The sequence below is a fragment of the Ochotona curzoniae genome, unplaced genomic scaffold, assembly GCF_017591425.1.
Source record: "Ochotona curzoniae isolate NIBS_2020 unplaced genomic scaffold, NIBS_Ocur_1.0 scaffold_2683, whole genome shotgun sequence".
NCBI lineage: Eukaryota > Metazoa > Chordata > Mammalia > Lagomorpha > Ochotonidae > Ochotona > Ochotona curzoniae.
Genome location: NW_024467100.1, coordinates 5,160,404 through 5,176,579, shown reverse-complemented (window position 1 = coordinate 5,176,579; position 16,176 = coordinate 5,160,404). Strand labels below are relative to the sequence as shown.

General features: G+C 46.9%; 1 protein-coding gene across 2 annotated transcripts in view; it reads left to right on the top strand.

Moving 5' to 3' along the window:
• The first annotated feature begins 603 nt into the window (after positions 1-603).
• LOC121171574 (nitric oxide synthase 1 adaptor protein) overlaps positions 604-16,176 on the top strand; it is a 310,882-nt gene continuing 295,309 nt past the window's right edge. For both annotated transcript variants that reach the window (XM_041003300.1, XM_041003301.1), the window contains exon 1: positions 604-780. In XM_041003300.1, coding sequence (XP_040859234.1) covers positions 676-780 — 105 coding nt within the window. In that variant the 5' untranslated portion in view covers positions 604-675. The remainder of the gene's footprint in view (positions 781-16,176) is intronic.

Sequence of the window (16,176 nt, the reverse complement as noted above, 5' to 3'; positions counted from 1 at the left end):
GGCCGGGTCCAAGTTGACAAGGTCTGGCGCCCGGGGCAGCGCGCGCAGGGCCGGACGCCGAGCTCTGAGGACTTTCACCTGCTCGGCGGGCAGCGCGCGGGGAGCGCGGGGAGCGCAGGGCGCGCGGGGCGGACCCGGCGGCGGGCGGGGCGTCGGCGCCCGGCGGGAGGAGCCGGCCCGGGCCCGCCCCGCAGGAGGAGTCGCTGGCTGGCTGCTGCTCGGCGTCTCCGTGACAGGCACCTCGCCTGCCGCCGCCGCCGCCACCACCACCAGCACCAGCACAGCAGCCGCCGCCTTTTCTTCCTCGTGCCGGGCCGTCCGTGGTGTTGTTGCTCGGGGTCCCGCGTCGCGCCCAGTCCCGCTTCGGGCCGCGCGCCCACGGTTCCGCTTTCCCGACCCCGGGCGCTCGCCGCGCCGCTCGCTGCTGCTTCCCAAGCCGCCCTTCTCGGCGGCAGGAATTGCGCGGCCACAGCGCCGCTCGCGTCGCCCGCAACCGCGCCACCCGCTGCCTCTCTCGGCCCTCGGCGCCGCTCCGGGTCCCGGCCCCCAGGGCCCCCCGCCAGTGCCTCCGCCGCGCCAGCCTTCAGCGTCCCTTCCCCCGGACTCTCGGCGGCCCCTTCTGCTGTCGCCGCCACCACTGCCGCCTCTGGAGGAGCGGGTCCACCGCGGGTCACCATGCCCAGCAAAACCAAGTACAACCTTGTGGACGATGGGCACGACCTGCGGATCCCGCTGCACAACGAGGACGCTTTCCAGCATGGCATCTGCTTCGAGGCCAAGGTGAGGGGCGCTGCGGGAAGGGGGCTGCCCCCGGGCGGGGGTGGGTGGCTTCCCTGAGTGGGTGGGATGCACAGCTACTCTGGCCGCAGAGCTGAGGGGGTGGGGGGACTGGTGTTAGGCCGAGTTGGGAGCCAGAAGGAGGGCGACTTTCCTTTCTCGGTGTGTGATTCTGCCGGTTCCTGCCCAGAGCTTGTGCAGAGCAACTGTAAAGTTTGAGCGGCATTGCTTCGCCCGTTTCCTCCCACCTGCGGACTCCCAGGTCCTTGCCCGCCAAGGACTGGATTGACTTACTTCCCGGATCCCTCCTTCTGAAGGAGGAACTGGTAAATGAGCGCAGACTGGACACCTAGTCCTTTAGAATTTGTTTAAGGAAGCTTGGGTATTATTTACCTGCTGGACGCCTGGGAGAGGTGCTTTCTGGAAGGTCTGTTTAAAAGAGGAATCCCTGCTTCCTCATTGGGGAAAAGAATACAGGTGTTTTATTTTTAAATTTTATGTATTTATCTTTTAAGCTCCCAGGCAACCAAGTCCTGGTGTGTCTTTCTGAATTTTGCCATGATTTCTTTACATGTGTCACTCATTGAAGATGAAGTGGGGTGTGTGTGTGTGTGTGTGTGTGTGTGTGTGTGTTTGTGTGTGTGTGAAAGATGACCTATTTGCTAGTTTCTGTGGCATCATGTTAAGTTTCGGTGTCTAGTAGGGAACTGCTGCTGTTGAAGAATTTTACTTTTTGGTGCCAAAGCCAGAGCCCCAGGGCCATCCTGGGAGAGAAGCTGGGAGATAGCCTGGGTTCCGGAGCAGCTCTGTAATGCACTAACTTGAGTGAGCTCTGGTTGCTGAAACTGTGTGGCTGGGAGCGTGCTCCCTGTGTGGCTGGGAGCATGCTCCCGTGGAGCTGTTCTCCGCCCCTTCCTTCCTTCGTGTCTCCTGCCCTCCCCTGGGGTGTGAAGGGACACTCTGCGCTGTTGCCCAGTGTGGCCCCTCTGAGTAGACTGGGTCTGGCTGGGCTTGCAAACATGGAGGCAGTTTTAGCTTTTTCTGACTGTGCAAGCACAGTGTTAGCCGCGCATGCAAGGACCTAAGTTCATTAGTGCTCCTTGGCGCTCAGTTTGTGGAACATTTTTCCGGGGTCTCACGGGTGCCAGTGAGGTCAGTTGTCTTTAGAATGTTTTGCTTCTCATCCCCTACCATATTTGCTAGAGCTAGGTGTGCCCTTTCCTGCCTCACCCCCTTCCCCACTCCTGTTGTGCAGTGGAATGCAGAGCTGGGCTCGGTTGGGGACCAGAAGGGGGCTCTAGCCAAGATCTTATCTCACATCTCTCATCTCATCCGAGTAGATCTGGTTGGTCTGAGCTTGGATGCCTGGGTTATTGATTTATTGAGCCCAGGCCTGTTGGTTTGGTGAGCAGGATTTTTTTATTTGAAAGTGTGACTTTTCATCATGGTCATGATGTCATGATTTAATTTTCTTGAGTGTATTTACTCGGAAAGTTGGCTTTTGTTTAGTTTTCTGTTTTGCAAGAATGATGGTAAGAAGGGAGATCCTCTTTAAAGTTTGTTTTTTCATAGTCCCCTATGCTTAGGCTTGAATAGGTACCCCAGATTTAGGGTGCATACGGATCGTCAGGTGATGGCGTTCAAAGCCCAGTTCTTGCCCCTACTCAAGTTCTTATTTGAGACACCTGGGGATGCTCAGGAACTTGCCCCAGGAAGGAGCAGTCCAGGTGACTCAGTGCTGGTGATTCTGGGAAATCCTGGTGTGGGAGCTTGCTTCTGCTTGCTGACTCTCTTTCTCCCTCTCTGGTACTGAGTATACCGTTTCTTTTCTAAGCCGATGTCCGGCAGCTGCGTGATGCAGTTCCTGTAGTAACTTTCCCTGCTTCACAGATGCCGATGGTCCAGAGGAGGAGCTATGGTTGCCTTAAGCTGCTTTGCCTGCGCAGCTCTGCGGCCGAGCGGACACAGGATCCTGCTTGGAGCATGGCAAGTTAGAGAAGAAAGGACAAGGGTGCATCAGAAGGGGAAGTGATGGAGCTTCCTGAGGCCGGGCCTGACTTGGAGGACCGCGTCCTGAGCTCCTCCTTCTTTGTAATTGATGCTGGACACCGTGTCTGTTGTTGAGGACCCGAGCAGGGGTGGCAGCAGAAGTGCTTCTGTCCTGCGTGCTGAGAAGGCTGAGTGCCTTTCCTGGCTGATGTCCACATCCCTACGGAGCAGGATTGTGCAATGCCTGGGATCTCAGGGTTGAGTATGTGCCACGCTTTCCTCTTGTTCGGGAAGGGCACAGGCCTTGTTGTGCACTCTCGGGAAGCCGAGCCCAGGTCTCTCTCTCCCTAGCACTGGCTGACAGTTTTATAAAAGCCACACCAGATGGAGCAGTGTTTCTGGGAATGTGTGGCTTACTTTCAAGGTTCTGAAGAGACTTAAAGGTTTAGGGTTAGGATTGAAGGGTAGCTGGGTGGCAGAATTTCTGTGCACTTTACAAAAAAAATGCACTATGCGTTTAATCCTATAGTTGAATCCTCGCTGTTTTTCACTGGAGTGCCTCATTGGATTCTCACTGCTGGGTGCAAGATGGATCGCCTTATGTCTGTTTTATAAACAGAGATGCAGGCTGGGAGAGATTGCTGCCGGCCTAGTACTCACAGCTGTATGTGGTAAAGCTGGGATTACCAACTGGAGCTTTGGTTTCAGGCTCCCTAAATCAGTGCTTATTCATTTGGTAGTTTTTATTGAGTGTTCACTTTGTGCTGGGAAATGGTTTGGATCACAGCTTTTTGATGAGGGTCTCTTTAGGTTGCTAGCTGCTAGGATTGTGGTATAGAAAATGGCTCACATTTTAATGCTGGGATGGTTGCACATTGCCCCTTAGGATGGATTCCCTGCTTTCCATGTTAAGCGTGTGTGCTGGTCTCACAGACTGGTGCTGTTAGGACAGCAGTCAAATGTCAGAGGGCTTGAAAGCTGATGACCTCTCACGTCCTGCCTCTAGACCAAGAGTAGAAGGGCATCGACTGTGCCTTCATGGTGGCTGATGTCCTCCATTGTCTCTATCTACTTGGTCAGAAAGAAACCTCTAATGACAAGGTATATTACAATAATGTCGTTGTATCTTATATTTGTGTGTGTGATTATTAGTTGCTTGGGACTTTGACATACAAAGACTTTTCTTCTATAGGAACCAAAACATGAGTGTTAGCTCCGTTTTTCAGCGGCAGAGAGATGAACTTGTCCAGGGTCACAGAACTAAGTGTCACTGTTTGAGAGTTTACTCTGTGCCTTGCATTGTTCTAGCTGCTTCCTCATTTGATCTACACCGTTCAGGTCTTTGATTTCTGGTCCCTGGTTCTTTAAGACTCACTCGACTCTAAAACAATCGCTCCCTCTGTATTCTTAGAAATACCTATCTACACTGTTCACTGGTGTCTGCGTGCATGGTACAGCCAGTCAGAGCTGGAAAGCACCTTAGCTCGTGGGATAAACCTTGTCATTTTACAGATGAGGAACTTGAGGTCTAGAGGGGAAATCATTGATTCACGGTCACATAGTTGGATAATAACACAACTAGGATTAATCCCTGGGTCCCTGCCTTCAGGTTGGTTTCAGTTATATATTGCTGCATATGGACTACCTCAAGACTCGGGCTGGAAGCAACTGTTTTTAATCTGCTCTTGATTTTAAAGGTTAGGAATTCAGGCAGGCCTGGATGGGCTGTTCATCTCTTTTGCATGCGGTGCTGACTGCATCATTCACTCGGCTACGTTCATTTATTGCTGGACTGAAAGGTTCTGGAAGTCTTCATTCATGGCTGGAGCCTTGGTGGTGTTGCCTGTGGCTGTTGTCTCCTCCAGCCAGGCCAGCTTGGCTTTCCTCACAGCATGGTGGTCTTGTTGTTAGGCAACTGGCTTTTGTGATGGAGTGTTCCAAGCAGGAAAGCAGACGCTCTTAAGATCTGATTTTTCAAGGATCACTTCTGCTACATTCCGGTGATCAAAATGGGCTGTAGGGGGCAAGAAAGACTTTACTTCTTGATGGGGGGAATGTCAGGGTCATATTGCAAGAGTGCCTGTGGGATGAAAGATGCTCTTGAAATGGTCTTTCTGTCAGTCTGCTGCAGAAAGAATTTTTTCCTGCACATATCTCTCCTCCAACAATCTGGAATGTTCTTGGAGGGCCATGTCTCATGCTTCTGTTTATTCCCCAATGTCAGGTGCATACATAGTCAGCAATAAAAAAAAATCATTTGTCAAGTGGAAGAAATTACCAGTTGTAGGAAGCCTGAAAGCAGCTAAATATATTGTCATATTGCTGAGTGATGTTGCAGTGTGGGAACACTTGGTTGGATTAGGACCGAGTTTTCTAGCCATATTTCTCTCTTTGCTAAATCACTTAACCCGTTGGTGGTTTCTGTGATGTGGCTTTCAGAGATTTCACAGCAGGATGCCTGTGAGCGCCTCTTGAGCCCTGTAGTGAGATCTTCTGGAAGAGGGCATCATACACATTTGTTCACCATCCCTGGATTGGCCCTGAGTAGGGTAGAGAACTCTCGGAATCTGCCCTACCAAATCCTGGGTGTTTGTGGTCCTCTTTCGACCCTCCTTGCCTTCAGGCAGACTGAAGATCTTGTCTTCCTGGTTCTGGATCAGTAGTGATTCGGATAGAGGATCAGGTGTAATCTCTGATGCCACTTTCTTATGGGTTTGTCCTCAAAACTTTCAATCCTTCTGCCCAGAGCACTTTTGAGGGTGAGTGAATCCGAAAGATATAGTACCACTCCGAAATGGCACCTGTTTTAGTTGGCCCTTACATTGTTTCCTGGCGTCTTAGGGCATTTTTCTACAGCTGATAATCCTGGGATTTGATGGACAAAACCATTTCTGCTTTAGCCGTAGATTTCTTGATTGTGTGACTTTCAAACAGAGCTCTTTTGCCCAAGATGTCCTAGTCAGTTTTAGTCAGCAGAATCATGTAGCAACAGGTGGTGATGAGCGTTGTGGTCTAACTGGGACCCTAATCAGACTCCACTCACTGCTTATTAGTTCTTACTCATAATGCTGCTACTTCAGAATACTTTCTTGAGCTGTAATTACCCACTGCCTCCTTACGCCTCTGTTGATGCCTCCCTTAGTTCTCTGGTGACCTTTTTGCTTCCCTTCTGTTTCTTGAGCAGCTTGGAAGCTTGCCCAGGTCCCTTCCTTCCTACTTTCTTGCCCTTCACTATAAATTGATTCCTGTTACTTCCCTTCTTCTTTTCTTTCTTTTTGTTTTTTCCTCTCACCCTCCCCTTTCTAATAGTATTTTGAGGTATGGTTTGTATGCCATTACAGGTCTCTATCACCAGGGTCAACATTAGAACATTTTGGTCATTTCAAAGAAACCCAGTGAGGAGCCTGGCATGATGGCTCAGTGGTTAAAGCCTTGCCTTTTACACCTGGCAGGATCCCGTATGGGCTCTGGTTCATGTTTTGGATGTTCCACTTCCCATCCAGCTCCTTGGTTGTGGCCTGGCAGAACAATGGAGAATGGCCAAAAGCCTTGGGACCCTGCACCCACATGGGAGGCCCAGAAGAACCTCCAGCTCCTGGCTTTGGATCAGCTCAGGTCTGGCTGTTGTGGCCACTTGGGGAGTGAGCCAGCTGATAGATCTTTCGCTTGTCTCTCTTCTCTGTACATCTGCCTTTCGAATAAAAATAAATCTTAAAAAAAAAAAAGAAAAAGAAACCCAGTGAGCCATCACCTTTTTTCTACCCCCTTTTGCCCCAAGCCTAAGCAACCACTATTCTACTCTCTTAGATTTGCCTTCCCAGATGTTTTCTGCAATTGGGATTATATAATGATGGTGTGTCTTGTTTCGTTCAGTTAGCATGGTGTTTCACAGCATTCCTCTTTATTGTGGCATGTATCCGTATTTTATACCTTTTATAGTGCAATAATGTTCGATTGTATGAATGGATCACATTTTGCTCATCAGTTGATAAACATGTATCTTATTTTCCATTTTGGGGAATCATTGTGAATTCTGATCTCAGCATTCCTGTTTTAAGTTTTTGTGCAGCTGTGTTTTCATTTCTCCTAGATAGATAAGCAGGAGTAGAATTGCTGGGTCCTATGGTCGCTATTTGTGGTTTGTGAATGGTGGCTGCATCATTTTACCTTTCTGTCTACAGTGTGTTAAGGTTCTGATTTCCCCATAACCTTACCAACACTAGTTATTATGTAAGTTTTTGATTCTTGCCATCCTAATAGCTGTGAAATGGCATTTCATTTTGGTTTGGTTTGTACTCCCTTGTAGATGAATGAAACAGAACATCCTTTCATGTGTTTTGGGGACCAGTTGTGTATCTTCTTGGGAGAAATGCCTATTCAGTTCTTTTGCTCATTTGAAAATGGGATTATCTTTTTCCTCTTGAGTTGTAAGAGCTGTTTATTTTGGATTCCAGTCCCTTATCTAGATTTGAATATGTATATCCTGTGAGTGGTCTTTTCACTTTCTTGTCCTTGACTGTCCTTTGAAATGCAAGGCTGTTTTCACTTTGATGAAGTCTACCTTTTTTTTTTTTCTCTTTTCTTTTTCGGAGGCAAGAGGGTCTTCTACCCTTCCTTTCCTGCTGGCCTGCTTTTGTACGGATGGCAGTTCTTGTCCCTCCTCACGGTCAGTGTTGCTACACTCCGGCCCTCTCTTCTCTGCCTGGCATGTGCCATGGCCCTCCCTCTGTGAAGCCTTTTTATTAACATGTGTTGATATGCACTCTGCCCTCTGCAGTTTCTCAGTACTCATTCAGCCAGTTTCTGGCCATGTCCTGACTTCTGTCCTTGTTACCGGATGGAAACTGTTCTGTCATCTTCCCTGTCCTGTCTTTGCCGGCTCCTCTTCAGTGCTTTGGCTCTTTCTTGTCCCTTTGACATGTCTTGTGAGGGCTTGGCTTCCTGTGCTGTGGAATCCCACCCCTTCCTGACTCCTCTGTTAGGCAGTTGAGCTCCTGGATATCTGACCTTGGGCCAGACTCCAGCTCTGCCATTTCCAGTTTCTTGCTGGTCTGTCTACTTGAACATGTTGCTCATGTCATTGCTCAACAAGCTTGCAATCACATCTCTTTGACTTTGTCCTCCCTTCGATTCAGTGACAGTGCCATCTTCTCAGGCACCCAGGCTTGGAACCTTGGAGCACTATAAGAATTCTTTTGTTAGAAGCCAATCCGATGCTGGTTGTTTCCTGGGCACTGTCTGTGGCACAGCTGTTCTCTTGCTGAGTCCTCTTGTACATTGTCTGAGCCATCCATCCAGGCAGCTTGGTTGGTACCCTAGCCCTCATCAGGACTGTCAGTTATCTCCTGAAGGTCTTCAGTGCTTCATTTCTTCTCTGATTCCCTTTGTCACACAAACATTTGCTGTTGCAGTTCCCGAAATATGATTATCTTTCCACTCACCATGAGAAGTGTATAGACCTACTCTCCCAGATCCCGAAGTCTTTGCATAGTTCCAGGTGCTCTATTTTGAATAATTCTCTTTTATCACCCCATGCTTCATCCTAGTTGGGGTACTTAACATTCCCTAAGCCATCCTTCTGACTTCACGCCTTGCTCTCATATCACTCTGTGACTTTGGCTTGCACCCATCCCTGTTCTGAGCTGAAGAAACTGACTGCACCCTGTTTTGTGCCAGTGCTGCTGCTTCTGTCTGCTTTTCAGTCCTTCGATGTCGTCAGATCCTCTCAGGTGGCCAGCTTGTTTTCAGTAGTGTATACAAAAAGTCTGTTTGGAGTAAATGACTCTAATTTCCAAGAGGATCTCTGTAAAGATGTCTGATCCCTTGTGGGTCTCTCAGTAGTGGGAGATGTCTTTGTTGGCACTGGTCTCCTTTCTGGACCATTGCTCTTTCTGTAGTCTGCAACTCTTGGGCCTTACTGTCTTCAGGGATGCTATGACATGGCCTCTTTCTCATCCTGCACCTCCCTGCCTCTCATGGAGTATCATGTTCTGTCAGTAGAAGTGCTGAGTGTGCAGTTTTTCCTGATGTAAATGAAATTGCAGTGATGGATGTTCAATGGAATTAGACTGAGTATAGAGTGTATGGCTGATTTCAGGAATGGGCCATTGTCATTTATGCAGAAAGACATTGTACTTTCACTAATGAGTTGATGCTTCCCCCACTCCTTCATTGTTTTCTTTAATTTGCTAGTGCATAATTTTGGCATGAACTTGGTTAGAGCATACCATGGACTCAGTAGCCACATTGTTAGTTGTGACCCTATATGAGTTCCTGGACATCTCTGCTGTAGCATTCTCATCTGTAGAAGTGAGGTCACAAATATTTACTGCCTAGGATTAATGGGCATGTTAACTGGGTTTTGTGTGTATGTGGCCTAGCACAGTGCCTACCACGGAATTGGCTGCAGTTGTTAACGTTAAGTCCCTCATTGCAGTTGAAGTTTTATCTGTGCATGGCTTTATAAAGAGTAGTCACACATTGAGTTGCTTGATGAGTTGGAGGTTTAGTAGTGTATTATCTTCATTATGCATGCCTGCCTAAGTCCTCTAGCTGCAGCATTACTCTGACGCTTAAAGTTGCAAATCAGACAGCATGATTACTTTGAGGGCTTGAATAGCTGTCAGCCTCCTTGGGAAGGAATAAAGAGGGGTTAACTAGGTTGTGGTGCTTGAGCAAGTCACATTTGTTCCAGCCTTTTAATCCTTTTTAGGATTAAAACTCACATAATCTTAAGTATGGTATGCTGTCTATCTTTACTTTCTTTGAATTTCCTGGATAGATATTTCTTTAAACAGAAGTAAACTAAGCGGAAGCAATCTTGCATCATGGGATTAATTAATATCTTTTGGTGGTCAGATTTTCTTTGCAGTTTTTTTCTTTAGCATCATGTTTTCTTTTAAGCCCTGGAATAGCTGACTTTAAAGTTATTTATTCATTTACTTTTAAAATATTAATGTGATGAGACAGATTTTATTTTAAAAAAAATTTATTTATTTATTTATTTATTAAGATTTATTTTTATTGGAAAGGCGGGTATACAGAGAGGAGAGACAGAGAGGAAGATCTTCCGTCTGATGATTCACTCCCCAAGTGAGCGCAACGGCCAATGCTATGCCAATCCAAAGCCAGGAGCCTCTTCCAGGTCTCCCACGTGGGTGCAGGGTCCCAAAGCTTTGGGCCGTCCATGACTGCTCTCCTGGGCCACAGGCAGGGAGCTGGAATGGAAGCGGGGCTGCCGGGATTAGAACCGGCGCCCATATGGGATCCCGAGCATGCAAGGCGAGGACCTTAACCACTGTGCCACCGCGCCAAGCCCTTAATATTTATTTTTATTGGGATATCAGATATACAGAGAGAAGGAGAGACAAAGAGGAAGATCTTCTGTATGTTGATTCACTTCCCAATGGCTGGAGCTGTGCCAATCCAAAGCCAGGAGCTCAGAGCATCTTCTGAGTCTCCCATGTGGGTGCAGGGTCCCAAGGCTTTGGGCTGTCCTTGACTGCTTTCCCAGGTCACAAACAGAGAGCTGGATGGGAAGCGGGGTTGCTGGTATTAGAACCAGCACCCATATGGGATCTCGGAGCATGCCAGGGGAGACTTTAGCTGCTAGGCTACCACACTGAGCCCGAGAACAGATTTTAAATATTTCTCAAGAACAGCTCCAAGATGACGGCAACACTTCTGGTGCTCCTCTGCTCCCCGCTGATACTCATCCCTCTCTCCCCAAAGTTATCTGAAATGGCATGTGCAGAAGTTCAGTGCCTTACAGAGTGCTGCAACACTTCAGAATCCTCTGCTGCCTGACTCCCTGAACGTATCCCTCTTGGTGGTCTTCTGCCTTTATGGACTGTCCAGGAGAATGGAGGACACTGGCTACCCCCATTTGTTCTTGAAGCTTCAGTGCTTTCTTGAGGGTAGCTTGTTTAGATGCACAGCCTTGAGCGTCAGGGGAGACTGGGAATCCATGCAAAGGGTGGGGCACTTGCCACCAGCACACTTTGAATGTGGAATGCTTGAGCTTTACTGGGGAGCTGGAGGAAGACGAGAAGTTGGAGGACACAGGAGGATTGCACATAGCAAGGCTGCATGCAGAGTTACTATGCGTCCTCTATTCTCTTGGTTCTGTGTGTGCATTTCTTGTCTCCTTATCTAGGCTACAAGCCCTGCTAGGGATGCGGGAACTTCCTATATATCAGCCTCATGCTGGCCCCATCAAAGAAAGCTAACATAATAATCACTACCATTTTAAAAGCACTATGTTGCAGGCGCTATGCCAAGCTCCTTCTATGGAATGATGTGATGAATCCCCCTACCAACCATGTGAATTAGGGTATTATTACCTGCTTTTTACAGATAGGGAAGGCAAACCGTCAAGAAGCAGAGTGACTTGCTCATGATCTCTTGTCTAGTAAGGGACAGATCCATGGTCATACCTGGGCAATCTGGCTGGTGGTATCCAGTTACAACTCCTGTGTTGAATGTCTTTCAAAAGAGCACAAGCTCATGTTGGTTATAGGCTGCCCATGTCCTGTGACTTTTAAGCATTTGTGTACGTTAACTGGTGTAATCACTGTGGTGGCCCCTATTGAGCATCTATTACCATTCCAATATTGCAAAAGAAAATGTGGAGGTATCTCCTCCTGGATTGGGCTGATGGGCAGATGGTCTGTTAAATGTGGTGGTCATGTCTGACCTACCGAGTGGACCGTAGCTCTGTGGATGCTGTTGGTGACCTTCAGAGGCTGAAATGAGGCATTAGTGAGTAAGTGGGAGAGCAGGCAGGGGCGGAGCTTTGGGAGGCTCTTCCTTCCTAGAGAGTTTTGTTCCACTGATTTATTCCTGCCTGTGTGCTTCCTGTCTAACAGCAGCACCGCTTCCCTTCAACTTCCTCTCCCTTGCCTTTCCCAGCTGTATTCTCTCCTTCTCTTTACCCCATTCCCTTCCTGTCTTAAATATATACATCGGAGGGACAGTGCCAATCTGCTGATCAGTCCCCATTTGACCACAATGGCTGGGGTTGGTCTGGGCTGAAGCTGGGAGTCTGGAACTCTGTCTGGATCTCCCATGTGGGCAGTAGGGGCACAGTACTTGGACCATCTTCTGCTGCCTTTACATTGTACCTTAATAGGGACATGGGTTGGAAGTGGAAGCAGCCAGGACTGGGACGGGTATTCATATGGGATGCTGGCATCACAGGCCTCTGTGCCACATTGCTGCCCTTTTCAACCCCATTTCTGAAGCCCAGTCCTGCCTGCTAAAGCGCCTCTAGAGGGGATTTAAGTGCTGAAAGCTTCCAGCCCAGGTGGTGGTGCCTTTTGGGTTGGCTGCGTTAGCGTATCAGGTATGGTAGAAAAACTCCTTGTTTCTGCTTTTTATCCCCCTTCATCTTGACTATAAATTCTTACCTTCCTGTTTTGGTCACTTCAGATGGGAAGAGACATTCATGTGGAAGCATTTTCTTTTTCTGCCAAGGGGAAGATTAATGTCTCCCATGAGCCAAGTGACAAGTATCATATTATCTTGCTCCCATGTGATTCCCATAAACACACATAGCTTGTACTATAACTACATTTTCAGACTTGTTCTTTGATGTGTGTAGGTTTTCTTAAAATTGACAACCTAGGTTAAACATGTCTGGACACTCATATCTAAAGTGTGATGAAAAACTTTTACCTCTTCCTTCAAGGTCACTTACATGTAACTCTTCTTCTGGTTAAGGGTTTTTGCAGCTGCATCAGGTGAAGGGAATTACCTGCAAATGTATTGTTGATAAGAGCAGCTGTTTTCAATATTTATCTATATGAGAATCACCTGGAAGCTAGTGGAAAAAATTAGACTCAGTTGATGGAAATAGAATAGGGCCTGGGACTCTGTATATTTGGTGTTCCAGGTCATTCTGATAAACATCTTTGAGAATCATGTTATCAGAGTATTGCTTCAGATTTGATGGTTCATTAGAATCTCTAAGAGGGTAAAAGCTAAAGCAAAACCAAACCCTCTTATTGGTGGCGGAGTATTCCCAGTGATTTTGTTCTGATTAGTATGGATTGTTGCCTCAGCATTGCAGTTTTTCTATCTTCCATTTCTTTGTGGAGATTGTCTATTTTGTCCTTGGTTTCAAGCATATTCATATTTGTTAAGGCATTTTTATGAAGGTTGCTTTAAAATCCTTGCCAGGTAATTATATTTTGCCTATCACCTTGACATTGGCTTCTGATGGTCATCTTTTTCCATTCATTCTTGAGATTTTTTTCCTAGCTCTTGGAATGATGACTGATTTTTTGATTGAAACCTAGATATTTGGTGTATGATGCTATGAGATTGTGGATCTTAGGTCTGTGTTGTAACAGAGCTGCTTCACCCAGGAGCTGCAGGCAGAGAGAGAAGAGGCTGCTGTCCTGTTACTGTTGGGCAGCGCTGGAAGTCTGGGTTATCCTGTAGACCTCAGCTAGGCAGGAAGGGGCAGTGGTGCTTCTTGACTGTTCACATGACTGCCACTTGCCTTGTTACCTCCAGGTGGTGATGGAAGTTCTGACTTCATCACCCCCTGTGACACTGTAGGAGAGAGGAGGAGGATATCTTGCCACTGCCAGGTGGAGTGGGTGTCCTGGCTTCCCATCTGGCCTTAACTGACTCTCCTGGAAAGGGGGTGAAGTGAAGCATGTTGGCACAGTTCTAGTGAAGGCAGGACTCTGAATTCTATCTTGGTTCATGAGGCTGGGGTCTGGTTGGTTTTTTGCTGGAGTATAACTTATTATCTGAAAGTTTTCTATCATGTTAGGCTTAACTTTTTTAAAAAAAAATATCTATTTTTAGTTTGAAAGGCATATTTATATAGAGAGGAGAGAGAGAGAGAAGAGCAAGTGAGAGAGCTTCTTGATCTGCTGGTTCACTCCCCAAATGACTGCAATGGCCAGAGTTGAGCTGATATGAAGATAGGAGCCAGAAACTTCTTCTCAGTCTCCCATGTTGGTTCAGGGGTCCAAGAACTTGAGTCATCCGTCACTGCTTTCACTGGTCATAAGTAGGGAGCTGTATCGGAAGTAGAGTGGCCAGGACTTGAATTGGAGCTTATGTGGGATGCTGACTCTGTAACATCAAGGGAGTAGCTGACTGTGCCACCACACCAGCCACTAGGCTGTGCTTTGCTTGGTCTTTTGGCAGCTAGAGAGAGCAGGTTTTCTTGGGACTTTGTGTATTGTCAGTATCTGTTGGTGTCCCTGGGCCTCTAGTTTCTTCAGCAATTAGTTAGGGAAAGATGGTGCAAAAAGGAAAGCTGGGAAAGTTACTGTCATCTTGACTCTCAGGTGCTAAATTCCCTGGTTGGCCTGCCTGCTTCCCTCCATCTTTCATAGACTCCATATGCTTGTTGCATATGCGATGTCTGACATGTTTTGCTTGTACTTGGCAGGAGGAGTAAGAAAAAGTGTGTCTATACATCTCTCTGGAAGTGGAAGCTTCTCCACTTTGGGCATTTTAAAACTCCACATGTGGTTTCTGACCAAATTAAATAAGCAGTAAGATCAAAGTGTCACAGGATGAAAGCACTGGAGTAAGCGAAGAGAGTATTGGTGGGAAGATCAAGGAGACCTGGAAGGCACAGCATTGTGGTGTAATGCGTTAAGCTGCCGCTTGTGATTTTGGCTTTCCCAAATTGGAATTCCGGTTTGAGATCTAGCTGCTCTGCTTCTGATCAGGCTTCCTGCTAATGCATATAGCAAGGTGGTAGAAGATGACCCAAGTACTTGGGTCCCTGCCTCCCGTGTGTGAGACTGGGATGGAGTTCCTGGCTTCTAGTTTGGCCCAGTCCTAGCTATTGTAGTGCTTCAGCTAATGAAAGATCTTGTTCCATTCCTCCATGTCACTCTGATTTCAAATAAGTCTTTTTTTTTTTTCAATAGAAGTAGTGATTTTTATGAACCATTGTGTCCCCATCTCCTATAAAGTTTTATTTCACGTGTGTCCCATCTTATTCCATAGGTTTCTTCTATTTTATTCAGATATATGTATATATTTTTTTCCACGTATTACTTTTGGAGTCTGTTCCCTGAATGTGTGTGAATGTGTGTTCTTCTTAAAAAAAATTTAATTGTTTTAATTAATTATATATTATTTTGACAATCTTTACATAGTTAAAGTAGGTAAGATTATTGTTTCCATATTGTTTCCTTCATGTATCTGAGGTAAAGGGGGATATTGAGGGAGAACCCCCACCCGGTTTCCCACCCATCCCAAGTCCCACATGTGGGGCATGAGATCCTTGCTCAAGTGGTTTTGATAGTTCACTAGTTATGAATCGCTGCCAATCTCGCCACTCCAAACATGATGAGGTCGTAGCAAAATCCGTTCATTGACATCGTCCATTATAGCGTCTCTGGTATTTTGTTGCCAACCTATAGCTGAGGTGGTTGATTAACTTGTTCCATCTACTGTCCTTTCATGGTTAGGGTTCTGAGTCCGGCATTTCAATTGGGGAGATCCCCAAAGAAACTTCGTCTGAGGTGTTCTCAAACCAGATTTTGTATGCACCAGCAAGTACAGGGCCCAGCCTATGTCAAAATATAATATAAACAGTTTCACTGTAAGTCCATCTTTGTCTGGAAACAGAAATGCATACCACACTGCATCCTCACATCTGGTTGTTAGTCTCCATTGCATAACTACTGTACATTCCCTTAAATGAAAAGTCATGATACAAAATCAACAATAGAAAGAAAAATAGAAATTTACAATGCCACGAAGTTAAATGACATGTTCCTTACCCTATTCTGCCATCTTGATTCTCCCTTTAATTGTTTTTAAATTTGATGATTTTTACATAGTTGATTAGGGTACAAAGTATCAAGGGTTACAGGAAAATGAGACCACCATTTTCACATTCTTTTTATTTTCTTGCCTTCCTGCAACTGGGGCAAGAGGGGAGATAAGAGGAGAAGTCACATCCAGCCTCCCAACTGCCTCCATATCTTGAGTGGAGGACACCCTCCCAGCACCATCCCAGGGTCCCTGATGGGGGGCAAGCTCGCGGGGTCCTGCTCAAGTGGTTTCGATAGTTCAACTGTTCTGAATTGCCGCTAATCCTGTCTTTCCAAGCACGATGAAATTGCTTCAGAATCTACTGGCTAACATAGTCCACCTTAGGGTCTCCACTTGCCCAGGTATTCACTGCCAATGCTTAGCTGGGGTAGTTGATCAATTTGTTCTGTCCTCCATCCTCTGTTATGGTACCAGGTGTCTTCTGCAGGCTCCAGCGTACTGCTATATCCTCCATGTGCACCTGGATATGCTATTCACTGCTCTGTCTAAGCCACTGAGGACATGCACTCCACATGCATTCTGTGGACAGACCATGGAACCTGCAATTCTCTCCATGGTTGGGGTTCTGAGACCAGTGATTCAGTTCAGAGG